Source organism: Neodiprion fabricii, chromosome 4 (genome assembly GCF_021155785.1).
Source record: "Neodiprion fabricii isolate iyNeoFabr1 chromosome 4, iyNeoFabr1.1, whole genome shotgun sequence".
NCBI lineage: Eukaryota > Metazoa > Arthropoda > Insecta > Hymenoptera > Diprionidae > Neodiprion > Neodiprion fabricii.
Window position 1 is genome coordinate 42,209,870 of NC_060242.1, and position 20,620 is coordinate 42,230,489.

Genomic DNA, 20,620 nt, shown 5'->3' on the forward strand with positions numbered 1-20,620 from the left:
CGTTACCCTCCCTTCCTCCTTCTCCAGTTATTACAAAGTGGCACGCGACTAATCTCTTCAACGTCCCCGGAGAGAAAGAGAAAGAGCCAACGATCGACGAGGCATCCGGAGAAGATAAGCTGCTAAGACCATCGTAATTTCGCCCTGTAGGGATTGTACGGCCAGTGAACCGATCATCTATTGTTTAATTGTTCTAAAAAAGGAAAATCGGACGTCGGTCTGGTGAAGCCAGATTCCCAGAATTAAATATATTTTTGTTTCTTGTATAATCTGACAATGGCGCCCAACTTATGGCACGAAACCGACGCTAATATATAATAAACAAAAGATTAATTTGTTATAAATCGTGATAAGGCGTATGGAAGAAAAGCGTACTGAAATCTACGTGACAAAATTGGGTAGAATAGCTAAGCAGAAATTTAAGCGTTACAATTTTTCAAATAGGTGTACAGAAGAAATCAAAACAAACATGCCGATACTGCGTGATGACGAGGTCGTAGCGACCGAACGACGAGAGTTAGAAATGGAGTTTAAAAGAAAGAGCCAACGATCGACGAGGCATCTGGAGAAGATAAGTTGCTAAGACCATCGTAATTTCGCCCTGTAGGGATTGTACGGCTAGTGAACCGATCATCTGTCATTTAATCGTTGTAAAAAAGGAAAATCGGACGTCGTTCTGGTGAAGCCAGATTCCCAGAATTAAATATATTTTTGTTTTTTTGTATAATCTCACACCGGAAACATCTCTCGAAAGGGCCGAGTCACGCGGTCACCGCCATCGCCAATCATAAGCACAAGTTTTCGATCGGAGCCACGGTCTTGAATGCGGGTCTGGCAACGGCCACGATATGACAGGTATACGAACTCGATCCACATATATTTCAATTTCCGCAACTACGTGGCATTGTTGTTAGTGGATGCACGTACAGTAATATTCGTTAATCCCTTCCCCTTCCGGCTACCTTGTTTTCGGTCCGAAGCAAAATGCGAGTTGAATTCTATACGAATTATGTTCAAATCACTGGCGGTGAACCGACGCGACGTGAGATATAGGGAGTCATTGTCACATTTATGAACGTTAGTCGCCCTGACGAAACTACCGCTCCTGCTCTCGAATTTTAGCGCATGCGCGTCAAACTATTCAGTCGTTACAAATTCGTTCTGTATATATGTTGAAATAAAAAAAAAAAATCTCGTCCAATTTTTAAACTTCCATTTTACACTCCTTATTGAAAGAAAAGTTCTCTGTCGTTCCAATGCCAACCCGATAGCTTTCCTAACAGAAATCCTTAGTCTCAATCGTTTAAAAGAAGGAAAAAACCAAACCAAACTGCTAAAACGGATTTTGACTTATGTAGCGAGCGCAGTGTCACCTATTTCGAGAACACGCGACCACGCGCCGCTCGGTCCCTAAACGGCCTCTGGATGTATGTAATTACAAATATGCGTATAGTATACAGATAAAAAAAAAATCGCACATCTCCTACACATTAAATAGGTAAATATCAGACGCGTATTATCTCCCGCCGTTATGTTGGCCCTCTGAAGGTAAAGTCACTTTGTGAAAACCGGCACGCTGATTGTAGGACCTGCAATTTATCGTCCTTTGCGCTGTAAGCCGAATACGGTTTTACAATATCATCGCCGAGATAGGGAGAGACATTAGTATACGTGACTATTCATTTCGTTGTACAATGTATCCTGTAACAGGGCTTATCGTACATACGTATGAAATATCCATGGCTTTCGCAGGGAGTTTTACACCGGCGCCATGGTGAGAATATACGGAGTTCCTTGAGAATTTCATATTTTTCAGTGAGCCATTGCATTCTTTTCTCAAACAGTTCGGGTATCTTTTCTACTGCTCGCGCAAGACGAAGTTAAAGTTAGTAACGTTAACGTAACGAAACGTCAAGGAAAAAGTCCTTGTCGCACAATTTTAGAATGATTTTCAAGGAGTTGGCTTGTCAAAATATGAGTATATTCTTTTTATCATGGCTTACTAAATTTCAGACGTTCCCAAAGTTGGGAAGAAACGATTTTTCTTGAACATGCATCGTTACAGTAACGTTACCAACTTCATCCTCACACAACAAGTATAGTAGAGCTAGTGAGCACAGACGAGTTAGCTGAGCTAAAACGATGCGTGACCGCAGGCGCAGGCTATTGTAATTTACAACGCCGTTACATCGGTCGTGAGTATGAGATCTGCCACAGCCGCAGAAATAAAATGCTTCGTGTAAAATTAAAAGTCTCCATTTATGTCGTACCTATCGGCAAGACGAGAATAACGGATGATTCTGTCAAACGGGGAATGTAATTACCAACTTCCAGAAAGCGCACTATACTCCCTGAGAATTCTCTCGATATTTCGAATAATTCAGACGGAATCCAGAAGAACATGAAAAAATACCATCAATTCACAGTTTTCGGAAGTCATTCAATTTGATGTTATTTAATTTTTTTTTTTTTTTTTTTTTTTTGTCCACCGTATCCGTCTCGAATCCAGGTTTGATCGTATCTAATGAAACGATAGTGTTACACCATCAAAAAATCGGAAGTGCCCTTCACCTCTTCTCACTGCGTTCCTTGAAATTTTCGATAGCATCGTTTAATTTTATAATTCTTAGGGCACCCTGAAAATCGTAAAACTTTTACCCGAAACGTTTCTGCCTTTAAAGTCCATTTTTCACCTTGCGTATCGTGAATACGTCAACGTGTATTATGTATATGCGTACAATTACACGTGTCGCATAAACAGCCGTGCGCAGATGCAAATAGAGTATAATTCACACGACTTGTATTCCGTTAAACATAATGGCACAAGTTACATTACAGTTCTTTCCGCAGAGTATGTCTAATTGTCATCGTCTGCATGACCATTCTTGTCACAGTTGTTTGTCATTGCTCGTCAATATAAGTATAAAAACATAACATGTCGCGACGTAATGAGAAAAAGTTGCTATGTATTATAAAATCTTTTGGATTCCAGAGGAAGACGAATCACAGATCTTTGTAAAGTTCTTCAAATTTCACAAATGTTACGATCTGATACCTACCAGTGCCAAACTCGTTGTATTTGACACCCAGCTGCTCGTTAAAAAGGCCTTCTTCGCATTGGTTTATAATGGTGAGTTAATGATAACTATAATAAGTTAAGATACTACAATCTTATTGTTCACGCTTCGCATATTAATACATACTGTGCAATCTGCGATGTACAATGTGCATACATAGTATACACATATACATCATTCAATCGGCGTTGTCGTTACTATAATAAACACTTTTTATTTTACATACCCGCGTAATGAGCTTTCACATTCGAATTTTCGTCGTGTACTTATTGTGGGAAAAAAATGTAATCTGAGGTGCTTTGGATGCACAGAAGTATAATCTCAGCGATTGTAGAATCCGTTTGAAGCTGGATCCTCGCAAACCGTGAAAAAGGAATCGTTTCTGCACAACAAGCCGTATATTTTAATATTCCCGAAATTATTCGCAAATTCCATATTTTTATCTGAAAGCTAGAAAGTTTTTATACAGGAAACTGATTTTTTCGGGCAGTGCTGATAACAGAATTACGGTGGAAGCTATGCGATTCGTTTTATAAAGCATGAAGATTTTTTTTATTTCAGTAAAGCATTCGTAATTTACGGAGCATTCCGTGACATCTCGATCAAGATTCTACGTTAATGTCTCAGATTGGCTTTATAATTTTTTGTGCGAATGTACACGACGGAAAATGCAATCGCAATTTTCTTTCAAATTTTTCGACCCAACTAATCTGAAGTATAATCTGAAAGCTTGGAAAAAAAAAAGAAGAAAAAAGCACACACTTCTAAAAATGTATTTCATTACAAGTTAGGGCGTGCGATTGATCGAACAATCGATTTTACTATTAAACGAATTATCAGTTTGTTTGATTATTCGATTAATTGAAAAAAGAAACCGATCGAAAAAAGTAATTAATCCGTTAATCGGCCCGTTGAATTAATTATTATCGAAGTCTACAATTAATCGATCAATTGCGCAGCCTTAATTTTGCAGTGAAATATATTCCTACAAATACGGATAATATAAAGATATTTTGCTTCATATGTTAATAAACTAAAAATCTTTTGCCGATACCACAAACATTTTAGGCTTGATAAAATTAATCGTACCTTCCCCCGTGTTACCCTGTCCGGCATCTTCCGAAGAGTTGAGTTTTTTTTATGTAAAAAAATACCGCCAGCTTCCAGTTGAAGATATCAAACTTGAGGCGAAAGTTGTCGTGCATTGAGAAAAAGGAAACATTTTGTTGTGAAAAAAAAATGTTTTTTCAGACTTTGCGATTCATGATGACCCAGCTTGGAACAGACTTTTCTATATTTAAAACACATTACACGACATGTTATCTCAGCGACATGGATACGACACAAGTTTGAATGTGAAAAATTAATTTTTTCAATTTAAAAAAACTGACAAACCGTTTCTCTTTGACCGCAAGATCTAAAGGTCTGAAAGTTGTTGAATTGCCCCCCCTCGGCACTTACTACAAGATGATTTAACAGAATTGCAGAGAAAACGGAATTTCGGCTCCGGAATGTTTGCCAATAATTGGTGTAATAAAGACGCCCCATTAATGTATGTTTGTATGTGGTATAAAGACGCTTTTGAAATGAGTTACATATAATATTAATTTATGGGCATCTGCATATTACAGTATACGTGCAATATATATTCAGCATAAAGATACTGCACATCCGATTATTTTCATATTTCACTAAAATCATTCCCGTGTCTCCCCGATCGAACAGCCTACCGTACCGGGAATATCGTATTATCCCATATACAATACGCGTATACGGGTAGATTGTGAAAAGCGATTCTTCCAATTCGCTTTCAGTATCTTTTAGAAACCCGGTATAGTATATTAATTTTGTGCAGAGTGTCGAGAATTAAAAGTATGTACCTAATTACTGAAACCGCGAATGAAACCAAATTGTATGTTATAATGCAATTATTCACTTGAATCGCAGGTGTAAGGGCGGCTCCGTTGTGGGACAGTTCTCGGCAAGAGTTCGTGGGAATGCTGACGATCACAGATTTCATAAAAATTCTACAAATGTATTACACCAGTCCATCCGTTACAATGGATGAGCTCGAAGAACACGAACTCGATACCTGGAGAAGTAAGTATTATAATTATATATCTGCATACGGGGTTATTTATTGAATATTAGCTACGACTGAGACCGACGTAGGCGATGTGTAGGTACCTAACATTTTTACTCCAAAATTTGCCCAGAGAATATGGCGTATTACATGTCCACTCGGCTGACATTTCGGCTAGACCATTTCGGATCCTCTTCTCTTATCACTGTCCCAACTCTAAGAGGCATTCATACTTTCTTCTAAATGTTTTCTGAAACTATTTTTTATTTGGGATTTCATCATCTCCCTAAGTTCAAAATAATTTGTCTACATCGAAAAGTTCGAAATTAATCTAAGATATTCTGCCCTACAGGATGGCAATAATTTTAAGCCACTTTTAAACTTAAAAATGTCACATGAATATTTTCCCTTTCAGTTCAGCAATTTTGCGAAATATTATTGAAAAAATGTAATACCGAAGGGTTCTAAGAGCTGGTACGTACGCACGGATTGTAACGAGAAGTATCTGCGGTAGAATTACGTAAAAAAATGTACGACGAATGTAAATTCAATTTTCACCTGACCATCTCCTTCCAAAATACTACTTATCAGGACTTCAACCACATTTGAAGAATCGCGGGATCCATCGGACTATGTTTACCCATTCGATAAAATTTCTCAAAATTGCTTCAATATGTGGGAAAAAGTTATTCGTTGGAAATGGCCCAGAATTGTCGCTATTCCATAAAACATTCGATAGATTTCCCCCAAGCTTCGTCGTGTGTGTAATAAAGTTGGTTTTACGCGATAGGCCAAAGTGACACTTTCAAGTAACCTGATTCGAGATTCTTTCAAAATCACTTAATGCATTGACCGTAGAAGTTCTGAAGGATCAAGTTCATCCGCTCGTCAGCATTGGGCCAGACGCATCCCTGTACGATGCTATTCGCACCCTCATCAAGAACAGGATCCATCGTTTGCCCGTCATTGATCCTGACACTGGAAACGTCCTATATATACTGACACATAAGAGAATACTCAGGTTCCTTTTCCTATACGTGAGTATACATTGATGAATATGTACAGGGTTTTTCGTTTTAATGAATCCAGTCAAATGTCTTGAAAACAAAACGTGGGAGTGAGAAATGTTTCAAACAAAAGTCGCGAGGTTCGAAGGGGGAAAGGAGACGAGAGTGTCAGATTTTCCGTAAGTGGACTCGCCAAGGTCAGATGAAGGTCAACTTGGTTTTATTTTTTAATGGAACAGTATATTTTGTTCATCGGCCTCTGAAAGGGTATCAAATTCTGCAAAAAAAGTACTCGCATACTTACCACCTAAACTCGACCGGTGATGAGATACGAGCCTTGACCGACTCATCGCCGGTCGAGTTTAGGTGGCAAGTATGCAAGTCCTTGGGTCCACTTACGAAAAATCTGACACTCTCGTCTTCTTTCCCCCTTCGGACCTCGCGACTTTTGTCTGAAACATTTTCACTCACACTGTTGGTTTTCGAGTGGTTTGACTCGATTGATTAAAATGTGACACCCTGTCTGAATATTATGTGTTTCGTGACCAATTGTAGATATTGTGATGGTTCGTCGTGTGAAGGTCAAAATGTAAATTACACCTAAGGCAAAAAAAAAAAACATTATAAGTTGGATCGCAATACTAAATTCGTCGAATTCATGCTATTCCTTTATTTCTGCGTCAAATGGAAATGCATCAGTCTTTTTGTTCAGAACTGTTATAGAATGGGGCTGTTGAGCCTTTTTTTTTGCATTTGAGATACGCGAACTCAGGTATTTGGAGATATACATATATACATCTCAACGTCGAAATCGACCATTTTTATGTTCCCACGGGCTCAAGTGCTTTCAAATAATAGAAAAATAATTCCCTGAAAATTTGAGTTCTCTACATCAACTCTAAGACAGCCCGCTTTACGATCTAAGTATAATATGGAAATAATATAGGACGACCTTTTTTGCTCTTTGAAATTTGACAAGTCGTCGCCGAATGTACCGAAAATAATGGAAAATAAATAGTTTTGTCGAGTTGAACACAAAAAAGCTCAGATGCATAAAATTGCGTAAATGAAAGCGTTCGTATGTTAATTCACGAATTTGATTTAACTTTTAATATCAACATATATGTATATATATCGGGAATCGTATAAAAATCCTACTACTGTAGGTCGATTTTCTATGTCTAATTTATACTGATTTGCGCTCCAGATTCTCGAGCTCCCGAGGCCTTCCTTCATGAGTAAAACGCTGAGAGAGCTAAGGATAGGAACATTTGAGAACATAGAAACAGCTACCGAAGAAACTAGCATAATCTTAGCGCTCAAGAAGTTCGTCGAAAGGCGGGTATCGGCGTTACCGATCATAGACAACGATGGAAAATTAGTCAACATCTATTCCAAGTTCGACGTTATAGTAAGCAATTTATTTTCACATTGGACTCCTCCATAATCTTGCTCAAGTTTACCTAGGTTTTTTTCTGATATTCACCATCGCTCACAATCGCTTTCTATTTCAGAATTTGGCGGCAGAGAAAACTTACAATAATCTAGATGTTTCGTTACGAGATGCCAATGAACACAGAAACGAGTGGTTTGAAGGGGTACAAAGCTGCAAGCTCGATGAAACATTATTTACTGTAATGGAAAAAATTGTACGAGCTGAGGTAAATAGTGGGATCGTGTTGAAATGAGTCGTCACTGTAGTATATGTACGTATCACACAACATGAAATCTAATCATGATATTTCTGCCATTTCAGGTCCACCGACTCGTCGTTGTAGACGACGATGATAAAGTGATCGGTATAATTTCGCTATCTGATCTTTTATTATACATCGTCCTGAGGCCATGTGGTAATAATGGTTAAATCCACCTTATTATATTTCCCCCCAATAAATCTTAAGAAAGTTCGCGCATATCGTATGCTCTGACTAACAGTGCAATTCTGTTCCAATCAAATTTCTGATGAGTTGTCGCCTATAGTTTATTAGAACGGGTGGTAAAGTGGGTGCGTTTTGTAATTTTCTTTTAGTCGTTTGTCGAACCCTATTTATCGAAGCAAATCTAATTCACGCTACGCAGACTCTTTCTGTTTCGTGGTATGTATCTGTATTCCGTGAAACATATTTCCGTATCGCAGGAACTCGCGTACTTTTATCAAAAGTGTTTAATCCGTTCTTGTCAAAGTTTTTTGTTGGCGCGTTCAAAAACCCTATATGCCTCTTCGGTGGCAATGGTGCTTTAGGGACTATTTGTTTCAAGCGAACCTTTCTTGCTTTCCGTTAATCGAAAATTCTGGCCTTTCGGTGAACGGTAAGTGTAGGATGGCCTGCAACTCCTGATATTCGGAACAAATTGCAGCACCTGCAACTTCGAGGAACAATTGTCATAATCAGTAGATCCTATATGGTCCAACCAACTCCGGCGAGTGGGAGATGAGTTTGGTTTACGCCAAAGGTTTTTTTGATGTTACACCTCTTGTTCGATTTACCCCCCGAACCGGCGTCTTTATAATGAACGCTGAATTTCTTTGCAACGTATACCCGACCAGTTGACGCGATAAATTTTAAGAGTTAAGCACAAGATGTGTGTGCACTCTCATGTGCAAGCACCAGACGCTATGCTTACATATACATATTTACGCTATATTATTTATATATAATAGCGTACACACATCTTGTGCCTAACTCTTAAAATTTATCGCGTCAACTGGTTCTTGCACTGGACTGTGTCAAGAAAATCAACTATTTTTTTAAACATTGAAGCCGAAAATATTGTTCGAAATGACGAAAAAAGGATGCTGTCTTAGTTTCATCTCTTAGTATTAAAATTTGGAGGTTGGCTCATCGCGATTTTCTATTTCCCATTTAAATAAGATCGGAAAAATTTGTTTATTTCCATGCCCAAAATCTTGTCTATCATGCACCTGCGACAATAATAGGTACCATTATATTAATTGCACAACTTATGCAGCTGTTTAAATAACACTTCGGTATCCTACTAAAATTTTTTGTACAATTACACACACGCACACGCACGCACACGTCTTTTACCACTGTAAGTGCATAACTACAGTCATACAGGTTAGCATAGTTCAAACCAGATTTTCTAATTGCTTGCCATAGGCGATGATGATGGTAGCAGTAACAAGGATAGTTTATTATCCTCACGGGATAAAGATTCTGGAACGTCGAAAGAACCAAGTTTAGCCGCTTCCGAGGTCTCGCTCGTCGATCACGGGGATACCGAAGGAGACGAGGATGCTGATAAAGCGGATAATAACCGAACAACAGCAGTAGCAGTTGCAGAAGAACAAGTAACCCGTAGAATACCTAGTCCTCCACTCAGTCCAACGGCATCAGATATTTCGGACCACTTATTAGTAACCCAATCACAGGAGCCAACATGGCGAGAAGTGACAGTCTCCGGAGGCGAATAACGACATCCTAGTTAGTCTCGACTGGTAAAGCATTATTTTCTACAGCCTAAGCAACCTCACCCACTCGTCAAGGGATATCTAACTAAACTGAAGTATAGCGATCACGATGCTTTTGCTACAATGCAAGTACACCTATAATCTCCGGAGAGTCATCAAATATAATCAGAGTGAAGTTTCTTATGTATTTTACAAATATGTCCAGTTATTCGTTTTATATCCAATTCCAATTGAGCAATTCAATTCATATTTCGCAGCAAGCAGTAGAGTCTAATTTTATATAATAGTATAATTATCATCGTACACTAATTGATTCGATTCATTTTCACCGTTAGGTTTGAAACTAGCATGCAATTATGGCCATCAGCATATTGCTTTGTACATCGAGAAAGGACCGTAATTGATTATTGATATGCATAATAATATTGTATAACGTTATAACTGTACGAGGTTAAAGTAAATGAAGCAACAAAAAGTTAAACACTAGTAATTTGTGATACTTTGAGAGGGTTTACTTAATGAATAATGCAAACCTTTGCCTTCCGCGGGTGATTTTTAAAGTCAGAAACGGGTTTGAAAAAAAAAAATAAAAATATTACCATATGCGATCATATTAGGGGTGTTGAAATGAAAATCTAATTATTCGAAATATTTGAATTATTTGTGATTTAAAATTACTTGTATACCCCTAGAATATATGTACACGAATAATGATGATGATAATAATAATATTAACAATAATAACAACAACAATAACAAAGAATAATAACACCATCTGTAAATATAGATATTATAAATTACTGTATTAATAAGTATGAAATGAATTTAAACAATGAAATATGAGTAGAAGCTTACATCAGAAGCCAGGCAACTTGAAATAATTCTCAGAAAATTTCTGAGCTTCTGGTAAGCCACACACAGTTTTGTAGAACATTGCAAAAATTATAAGCATCAATAAAGCCGCCAAGTACAACAATGTTTTACTTGTATTTGTTGTGAAATCAAACATTAAAATCAAGCACCAATTAGATCTTCAACAAGTTCAGAATAAGCACGTTGTATAGTCGAAGCTTGCTGTGCGATGACATCTCGTAATAATCCCGACGCCGTGCCGACACCAGTTTCATCTCAATTTCACAAAATATCGTGAAGAAAAATAGAAATTTCCGTTGATTACAGTCATTGTAGCGTAACGAACGTTACATTGCGACTGTGCGCCGCAGACGTACTTACTGAGCAGACCGATAACTGCGATTTACGCGCGTGTGGGAACCAGAATCGAAAGACTGTCAACCGAGCGCAGTTCAGTAGCTGATTTGTCGCATCGTTTCAACTTGAGCGCGTACATACGAGAGAGGGAGAGGGAGGGAGCTAGCTCTTGCTTCATAGTTCCACGAAATTTCTGGGATATCCCAGGAACAAGCTAAGAGTAGTACGTTGGCACTTCCTCCTTGGGGGGCATAGCCATTTGGAAGAAGAAGAAGAAGAAGAAGAAAAAGATGACTGTTGAATAGCACACGCCGTATCTATTCAATTCGCCGCTACGATTGGTTAGAGGCTATCAGAGCCAACCTTACACATGACTCACTAAAACAACAGAGGTCTGAATCGACTTTACTCAGGTGAACTTACGTTTAAGGTGCAATGCCAATAAATTTCATGAGCCGGGTAGCTGAAAACCTTTACAGCTTGACGTTGTACACCAACCTAAAATGTAACATTACGCTGTCACTGACAATGAGCGTACTATGTGGAAATCGATTTTTGACAAATAGTACTTCGATTACAACAGGGAATATGACGCATTCAGTCAGGACAATGTTAGCCTTGACATGCATGATCGTGTCGGCCTTTAGTGTACTGCGATTCTCACATTGTAGTCACGATCTAATACCCACCGTCGGTCTCCATGGCATAAACGTGATTGGTTCAAACCATTCTGGGATCTTATACACAGCGACCATCTCAAATCCTCTCGCTTTATAGCAAACATTGTAAATATATCACTCAGATTCATAATTCTAGGCTGGTAATCGCTGGCCCATGAAACGGTTGCTTTGTCTCGGGAAAGTACCAAAGTGAAGACGATGCGCTACGTGAACTGGTTTTAAATCCATATTTTACGAACACTGGGTTATTCAATCATACAATTATACAGAACAATGGTGTGTCATTTAATGATAAAAAAATAACCGCAAGGTAATCTCCCTCCTCAGCGAACTTTCGACCTTCTTCTGTTTTTTTTCATTGCACGTGATTTTTTGTTATTTCCACCACTGTCATACTCCTAAAATAGAAAACCATTTTTGGCTTAAGGTGTGAACATGTGTTTTCGATGTTGCGTCATTCAAAGTAAATGTGTTTGCGTTACCAAAGTATCATCTATGACGGTTGCTTCCTCTTTATATGGGTAGTGTCTCTTATTTTGTGTAACATTTGCATCACTTGCGTTGTCGATGACTGGCATCTGGTTAAACATCTCGTCATATTCAACATCGTAATCTGAATGTAGCCCGACACAATTTTCTGTCGCAGTACTTGTCACGGTTGACCGATCAGTTGAACAACTTATGGGCCTGGTGTTTTCGACATTGTCTTCCAATAACGGGGTGTTGGCTTCCAATGAAAAGTTTGATCGCAATAACACTGCATTCAGTGAGAATACCAAATAAACCTATAAACAAACATTCGCCAAATTTTGAAATTACTCAAACATATTATTGCAGTGGGAATGTAGATCTTCGATCACTGTCATCGCTAGTTTCTGTGAGAAATTATATTCTAATTAGCCATTTTGTCCCCAACAATCTAATATCATTACTTATCCATGGTTCTCTTTGCAAGACTATATCACACGGGATCGATGGATCTCTTTGGCAAAGCTTCTCTATGATAAAAAGTGGTTAAAAATCGCCAGTATTGAAACAAGAGTTCTGATACTGTATGAGATGTAGGTAAGTACGAAACACAAACCTAAAATTTACTGAAAATTTCGAGTCACACGTGAATACTTCCTCATAAACTGTTTACCTATTCCTTGAGAGCTATGTTACAGAGAGTGAAATAGTATTAGGAAATCAAATTGGGAGCTGAAAATATTTTTAGCCGAAATGAAGGCCCAACACCAAAAGTTACGTTGGCAATGTCTTCAACTTAATATTATATTAAGAACTACAATTTCCTGTCATCTTCGTAATTTTTCCAAATTGACTTCAACAACCACCCTGCAGACTACACCTAAACCGAATAGGCGGGCTATGTCAAGGTCCGGATTAACAATAAGGCTGAAAAGGCTATAGCCGTAGGTCTTCGAAATTGTTGGCCCTTCAAATTTCGAAATCAAATTTTTCAAAATAGTACATAGATTTTCAAAAATTCGTAAAAAATATTGCCAAATAGATTGAGCCGCTACAGACTTGCAGAAGGATGCTATAGATTTAACGGTCCGTAATGCAACTAATGACATCAAATCTGATTTGATCATTCTAATTGTGCCACATTGGGTAACGCATAACTGTAAGAGTTTGAGCATAGGTCTGCGTCATGTCTGTGGCGCTAGGAATCCTTAGTTTCACAGTAATGGTCATAATTGTTTTCCCAATACCTCTTTCAACAGTTGTTTTGTTTCTAAATGGTGAATCCTTAGGTGCCTGTCCAGGCTAACACTCGTTATTAACGGATGTAACTGACTGCAAGCTAAATCTGTTACTCCGCCGGTAAAACCTTTGTACGTATTCAAAATTTTTCCAGGATTGCGCAGATCGATTAAATTCATTCTTCCTTTCCCAGATCCGACAACTACGTGCCTGAAGTAATTAAACACAGATAATCATGTATGTTTACCGGTTGTTTTCTGTTAACCCTTAGATTGCCGGAAAGTCTATATATAGTTTCTGTCGTTGATCGGAACTTCAAATATGTTTTATATATATATATATATATAACATATTTGAAGTTATCATATATGTATCATGTATTATATATATATATATATAGCTATAAAAATATAAAGCTATTAAAATTCCGACAGTCTAAACATCAAACTCTAATTGAAAATTGTAGCCAGAGTAAAATCATCACATTTCACATTTCCTAGACCCAACTTCGATTTTCTCACAACCATAACCGATGGAAATGAAGACTCACTTCTTAGCAGTGAGGGGTAGTACAGGTATTCACAGGGTATCTACTGCAATCGAGAATTTAGGTTCTAGGACTATTTCAGGAGGTTCTGGGACGATTAAGGACAAAATTTTATAACCTTAATTTTGCTAACTTATAAATTTCTGAGGATAGGATAAGTTGATTAGATTGCATGTCCATCTGTTAAAATTTAACGCATTCAAGGCCATGTATTACAAATCAAATGTTGCAGTTTGCAAACAAAAAAATGTATTATGTCAGCTTTTCTAGGATAAATCAAAATATTCCAGGACATTTCCAGGTCTTAAAGGAGAAATTTTTGTTTGCCAGGATAATTACAGAACCTAAGGATAGTTAAGGAGCAATAGATACCCTGCATTTCGCACATATGGTGACGTCATTTATAGTTTCATGACGGGCAATGCATCGAATGCTCGTATGTGTATCTATTTGTACGTGCATATGAATCATGATTGAGAATCAACTTCCATGTTATAGATATATGGTGCTTCAAAAAAGATATTGTCCAAACTTACTTTTCCTTATGAGCAGCTGCAATAGTTGTCAAAGCCTCATCTTTGATCTCAAGATTTATTAATGGCCTTCGCTGTGTGGACCTGGGATCGTATAAACGAACCTAAAATATAAATGAGGTGTCATATGAAAGATTCAAACCTAAGATGCCAGTAAAAATATAAAATGAGCACATACTCACATGGCCATATTTACTTGCTGTAACAACTGAACTGGTGTTCGGCAAAAAAATTAGATCAGAGACCCAAACGGGCATTCGCAACTGGCATATGTCAGGTGGAACATTTTTTTCAACAAACACTTTTTCCTGCTTCTCCAGGTCAAACAACTTCAAAGCATTTTCACGACCTCCGGTGGCGATTATATTTTTATTCACGATCGAATGCCTCATTCTCTGCAAATTTTCACCAGCATTTATCGATATTTGTTCACTCTCGTTGTATCTCCATAACTTCACATGACCCGTTTCAACTGCTGTTATTACAGCGCTAAAAATAAAATCATGCGCCCTGGTATGTTGATAATTATTAGGAATATGTATAGTAGGGTGATTCACCGAAAAAAAAATAATTTTTTTTTAGTGCTGCTCTTTCATAAAACTGTTTATGATGAAAAACAAACCCCCTGCAAAATTTGAGTTTAATCAGACAAGATTTAGAGGTCCCGCTTGCGAGTTTTGAGAAACTCTTGAAAAATATTGCGATTGAAAAATGAAAAAATTTAAACATCAAAAATAATCGTATTAAATTCAGAGAAAAAATAAGTTTTTATTATTTTACATTTTCATCTATACTTTTACGCGAATTCGATGGTGAGTTAAGGTGACTATTTTTTATGTGTTATTTCGATGTAAAACACGAAAATTCGAACATTGGACCCCTAAAACCTGCCCGATCAAGCTCACATTTGCAAGGGATTTGTTTTTCATCACAACAGTTTTATGAGGGGGAGGCACTAAAAAAAAATATTTTTTTTTAGTGCCCGCACAACCCAAGCAATTTAACGGGAAATAGAGGATAATTTTTGCAAAATTAAGGGGTATTAAATTTCTGCAGTTATGAAGAAAAAAGATGCTATACTCTATTTCGATGTGAACTCTATGGATATCGAATGCCAAAACTAGTTCAGCAGTCACATTCTACGCACAGTACTAAACAAAAACATGCATAAGCATTTTTGTTTCATGAAAAAGGAAATCAATGTTTTTGGAACGGTGTGCTTCGGGGTACATCTAGGGGGAAACCTTCAGTTTCAGAGCACTTATAAAGACAAGAAAAGGAATTAGGTACTTTTAAGAGAACAGGGAGACCACAGTAAAGCCTCTGAAAAGTAAGGTGCATTAGATAAATTTTGATGATTGTAATTCTTTGCTATAACTATGAGACTAATATATATGCACGATCCTTCAGCGAAACGAGTACATAATTTTAGAGGCACGTTTTGGTTTCTATGACTTACTCATTGAACCTGGAAATTCCTTTGATCTTTCCTTTTCCGCCATCGCAATTAAATGAACTTGTAAATGCTGAGTATTCGGTATCATATATTTTAACACTGCAAATGAAGGAGAAATCAACGAATTGTTCAGTAATTAGCAAGATTGTGTCAAAATGTGCCGGAATATCTATATAATTTCAATTCAAACCTTGGAATTCCTTTTGATCCGGACCCAATTAAAATTTCTTTTTCTTCTTGATCGCCCCAAGCCATTGTCGTAATTTCTTGATCATCTGTTATGGCTATAAGACTTTGTATGTTCTTTGCAATACATGTCCTTTCATTAACTTTCAGCCCTGTACAAAATATATGAGATGAATTACATGAAAATGTAGAACATACACCTACAGGTATCTGTTCTGACTGATTCAAGGCTCCTAGTGATGTCTACTAAACATATTGTTTAAATAGCAGCAGGCAATATTGGTAGCTCTGAAACGGTCCGAATCCACCTTTGTAGGTATACCATGTAATTTACTTGGGTATTTAACCTGTGCGATGAAACTAGACAAATATTTCCATGCCAAAATAACTACACAAGCGGGTCCACGGTTGTACGCGAGTCAGTCAAGACTGGTAACACTCGAATTCGCTGTCCATGAACGGTGTCACATTTTCTACATTTCGAAATTTTCCCAGGTTAATATACACCGGCAGCATAGTTCATACCTCTTATTTTTCCGATATGAACAGAACACAATATGTACATAATACCTTTAACAATAGCATAATAGAAGCCGCATGAATAGCCACTGCAATGATTTTATTGCCGAGCAACAACTCTTTCACACGACCATACCAAAAGCTAGCATGCGTCCGCATGACGAACAATATTTAAATCTATTCGTTCATACGACTGTCGAGTGAACTTGTCGAATGAGTGAGGCAAGCCGTAAGAATTCGGAAAATATTTTTGCCCAATGGAAATAGTGTGCATAACATTTTTTCACACTGATGCAACCTTTATTACTTGTAATAAATCCACTTTCAGACACGTTGTTAATAAAATATCGACGTAACCTAATCCGAACCTAGTCTACGGTAAACGTGTCTCCGAAGGTAGTTTGGACGATACCTTTGAAGGCTCCAGTCGTTCCGCCAACGAAAACGTTCAAGTCTTCTCTGTAGCTCATTCTTAAGAAATCACGAAGAAATTTGGCAGTAATCAATAGGACTTGTCACTTTGTCACCGTAGTTTGTACTCTTCACGTCTATTCGAGAGTACACGCGGTGTTGCGCGGTGTTTTACAATCTTCTATTTCTGTCCCATTCAATGACTATCGGCTCCTGTTAGGGAGAATATAGGATATAAATGACAGCGCTAAAAAGTCCCTAACACAGAGGCAGAGCCAGCCCCCTGACTCTCGCCATTGCTCGTGTACTAAAAAATTGTACGCGTTTTGACCACTGTTTTGACTCCGTTTCTTAGTTCCTCTACGTGGCGCTAGTAGACTTTTGACACGCTCGCTGACCGCGCGCAAGTTTTCAGACAACTACTAGCGCTACTAGTGGTGGAGAATGGCTGCAGAATCGAGGGACATTTTGCGGACCACTTTTAGCAGCGTGTGTCAAGTGGTGTCAGCAGTGGGTGTCAGGGGGCTGGGCAGAGCTAGGCAAGAACTCAGCAGTGCAAAGGAGATAAAAGATTCACTGACTTATGGGTGCGTTCCGAAACTTGCAGTACCGCCGACCGTAACGTCACGTTGTCGACTGTCAACCATGTTCCGTTTTTACTTGAGTTGCCAACGGCCATCTTTCTACTACCGCACTGTCTCACGCATAGACTTATAAAGACAGACTGAGCGCTCTTATGAGCCGCTTGAAGCAAACATTTAAAGGACAGAAATATGCCGGGAGTACTCCCTTCTCTCTCTGACGATATTTGTGGCGGGGATCGAGGCGGTAGAGGATAATGAGGCGAAATTATGCGCCTATATCTATAGCTGTTCCACTTCCACTGCGCCCGTGTCTCCCGCTATGAAACCGATTGAAAAGAGAGAGCAGTACTCCCGGCATATCTCTGTTGTTTATGTGTAAGCTTCAGTGCCTCTTATAGGAGCGCTCAGTCTATCTTTATAAGTCTATGGGTCTGGGACGTGAGGCAGTTGCAGTACTTGAGAGATGGCCGCGTCCTCGGTGTTGCGTTCCGATTTTACTGCGACTGGCAACTGTAAGTAAAAACGGAACGCAGGTTTGCAGTTGACTGCGTGACGTGACGGTCGGCAGTACTGGAAGTATATTTCGGAATACACCCATACTCGCAAGTAGAGTACGGGTCCCCTGTGACGTCGGAACGGTACCTGGTGGAAATTTCCAGATGTTAGACACCGGAATCATTCACACAGCTACAGTTAGACTCACATCAGTAGTTTGGGTCACCAATTACCGATAAAGTATTGAAATACACCGGACAACGGGCATTCTGTCGCTCTAATCGAACGAACCGAGGAAGGAGTAATTGTTGGATAAAAGATTTAATTAATTGGCTTACCACTTGAGAATACTCTGGATATGATGACTTGCAGCGTAGATTGGTGAGAGGATTTAACGGAATAACTGATTCTAATATATTTGGATACTTTGATTAATTTGGATTTATTTTATAAGTTCAATATTTCAAGTCACAAAACGGAGTTACTTAGTGTAAGATTTTAAATTAATATGACAAAATGGAGCTGAAAGCTCGCTGGACTTTTGGGCAGAGTAACGTTGTATGAAAAGTTTAAATGCAAAAGGCAAAAGGATTTTACCGCGAGACTGTACCGGAACAAAATGACGAATCTGGTGGTAGAAGCCAAGAGGACGATCGGATGATCGGTCACCGTTTTTATCGGGGTCGATCGTTGCGCAGAACGATCCCCTTCTTTAGATTTTGTCACCTTTTGCGCACCTCCCCCTTTTTTAGGGCACGACAATTAGGGCACGACATCTTCGCCGCATGCACGCCTGTGATCTTAGTTCTTTAGCTATTACTGTATTGCAAGTTTTTACATATGGTATAACGCTGCACTGGTGCGGTGGTGTAGGTGCGGAGTCGTTGTTCTGTAATTTTCCATTCTGCGTGGGCTTTGTTGTTGGGGCGCAAGCCCCCCTTGGCCCCTCGCCTACTGTGCTTCTTCCCCCGTCTCGTGCTTTCGGCAGCTATTTCCTAATATGGTAATCGCAGTGCGTATGCGCTAGTGATGACTCATGTTTTATGTTAGTGCGGTGTGCATTTTCGGGGTCACGATGCGCTGAATTCTAGTTCCTGCTTACTTCTTAATATTCTTACTATCCTGTTCGTTACAAAGTCTATATGTCATATTCGTTACTCGTCGTTTGTTAGTTTTATTGCGTGTATCTATATAAAATTGCATATGTATTATAATTGATTACCGTTGTTATTCACCTGGAGTACAATAGCGATTGTTTATGAGACATAGTTGCTATTTGCTTAACATTATTAGAATCGCGCTGCTGCGAATATTCTTAGGTGTTTGTGTTATAATTATCTTAACAGATTTAGGGTATTTAACAATTTGATAATCCATAGTTTTAGAGCAGGTTTATATGTGTGCTTTCGCATATAATTCTCTTCTGTAATTATTAATTCTTATATTGATATAAATCGGCTTGGAAGCTTCTAGTACGTTTTTCGTATGTTTGTTGGTTGCCTGTCATTGGGCTGTTACGTGCCAGCCGGTATCCACGGCGGCGCCCTCTCTGCGCTCTACCTGACCAGCGTGCAGTTACCATAAGAGAGCCCTACGTGCTCTTACCGATAGTCGTAGATTAATACCAACGCACTTAGTTACCATCACAACGTCCAAATTCTTATATCAACAGTTCTCACACGCTAGATTAACCGTTATTTCATCAGTCAAATTCATACATACATGTTATATATACATTTTTTCCCATTCAACCGTAATAACCCAAAATAATAAACCTCCAACAGATAAGATAACCAAAAAGACAAACACCGGAAACGTGGGAAGATAAATCACGGATAGCTCACAGAGAAAGAAACCCCTATTCCCAGAATTCAGGATAGCGCCCTTATTTTAACGAAAACAAGACCAGTCAGCGCTTCGCCGCTTGCTTCTCTTAACCAATCACCTCGCGCCAATCCACCACCGAGATCCCACGCACGAACCAGAAACCTTACCCCCAATTTTTTTCATCATCCTCAACCAATCATTCGAGACCCGCGAGAAACCGCGACTCCTTTTGAACTCCTCCTATTTTCCCTCTAAGTCAACCTTCCCAAAAACAGAATAATGAGAAGAACTTCAGACATCATAGAGAACAGATCAGACCTCTACCGAAATCCTAGAATAAAATCATTATTCAACCTTCGAGACTTGTTAACAGTTTGTCACTGCGATAGTGATTAACACCAATCTGTACCACGATTGTAAACCTACCATCGAGAACTAGAAGGAGACCGTTAATAAATGTGTAATTAACCCAAGTGTTGTCATAAATAATTATTTCAATCACGCATAGTGATGGTTGGCACGAGCCCTACCTAACGAACTTTCAGAATTGTAGGCGAGTTGAACGAGAAGATCTGAGGAGCTGATCAGCGGATTCCCGAGATTTACATACACCAACTACGTAAGTCAGGAGAACAATTTAAATCACGCGGCGAATCAGAGTCGACTCGAAACGTTCCTCTTGGTACGTAACAGGGCGTTGCCACGTATGCATTTTTGAGTTTATTGTGAGTTGATTTATCTTCAATCGTTTCGTCGATAAGTTTCCTAATGTGTTCTCTAGATGAAGCTCTGTATGGCTCCACATTGGAGATCTGCATTGCCTTCAAGACGTTGCGCGTGTTGCCTACAATACGGCGTTACGGAGG

At 38.7% G+C, this 20,620-nt stretch overlaps 2 protein-coding genes across 7 annotated transcripts in view; one reads left to right on the forward strand and one right to left on the reverse strand.

The window, feature by feature from the left end:
• Positions 1–10,578, forward strand: part of LOC124179955 (dentin sialophosphoprotein) — a 74,748-nt gene extending 64,170 nt beyond the window's left edge. The window contains exons 10-17 of one of the 4 annotated variants that reach the window (XM_046564842.1): positions 2,993–3,130; positions 5,025–5,177; positions 6,019–6,197; positions 7,375–7,578; positions 7,682–7,828; positions 7,924–8,017; positions 9,290–9,480; positions 9,562–10,578. In XM_046564842.1, the coding sequence (XP_046420798.1) occupies positions 2,993–3,130; positions 5,025–5,177; positions 6,019–6,197; positions 7,375–7,578; positions 7,682–7,828; positions 7,924–8,017; positions 9,290–9,480; positions 9,562–9,603 (1,148 nt within the window). In that variant the 3' untranslated portion in view covers positions 9,604–10,578. Of the gene's footprint in view, positions 1–2,992; positions 3,131–5,024; positions 5,178–6,018; positions 6,198–7,374; positions 7,579–7,681; positions 7,874–7,923; positions 8,018–9,289 lie in introns of all 4 variants that reach the window. The other 3 variants (XM_046564841.1, XM_046564843.1, XM_046564844.1) reach the window with 3 other exon arrangements.
• Positions 10,579–11,702: 1,124 nt separating this feature from the next.
• LOC124179959 (WD repeat-containing protein 74) lies at positions 11,703–17,148 on the reverse strand. Of its 3 annotated transcripts, none has more exons than XM_046564868.1 (8): positions 16,850–17,148; positions 15,923–16,070; positions 15,736–15,831; positions 14,459–14,786; positions 14,280–14,380; positions 13,205–13,406; positions 11,972–12,274; positions 11,703–11,887 (listed from the first exon to the last, which is right to left on the reverse strand). In XM_046564868.1, exons 1-8 carry the CDS (start codon positions 16,905–16,907, stop codon positions 11,813–11,815), a joined length of 1,311 nt encoding a protein of 436 aa, XP_046420824.1. In that variant the 5' UTR covers positions 16,908–17,148; the 3' UTR covers positions 11,703–11,812. The 3 variants fall into 3 exon arrangements, with proteins under 3 accessions (XP_046420824.1, XP_046420826.1, XP_046420827.1); XM_046564870.1 differs by having other exon boundaries at positions 14,459–14,765; positions 16,850–17,146; XM_046564871.1 differs by lacking the exon at positions 16,850–17,148 and adding an exon at positions 16,266–16,600.
• Positions 17,149–20,620: the final 3,472 nt, after the last annotated feature.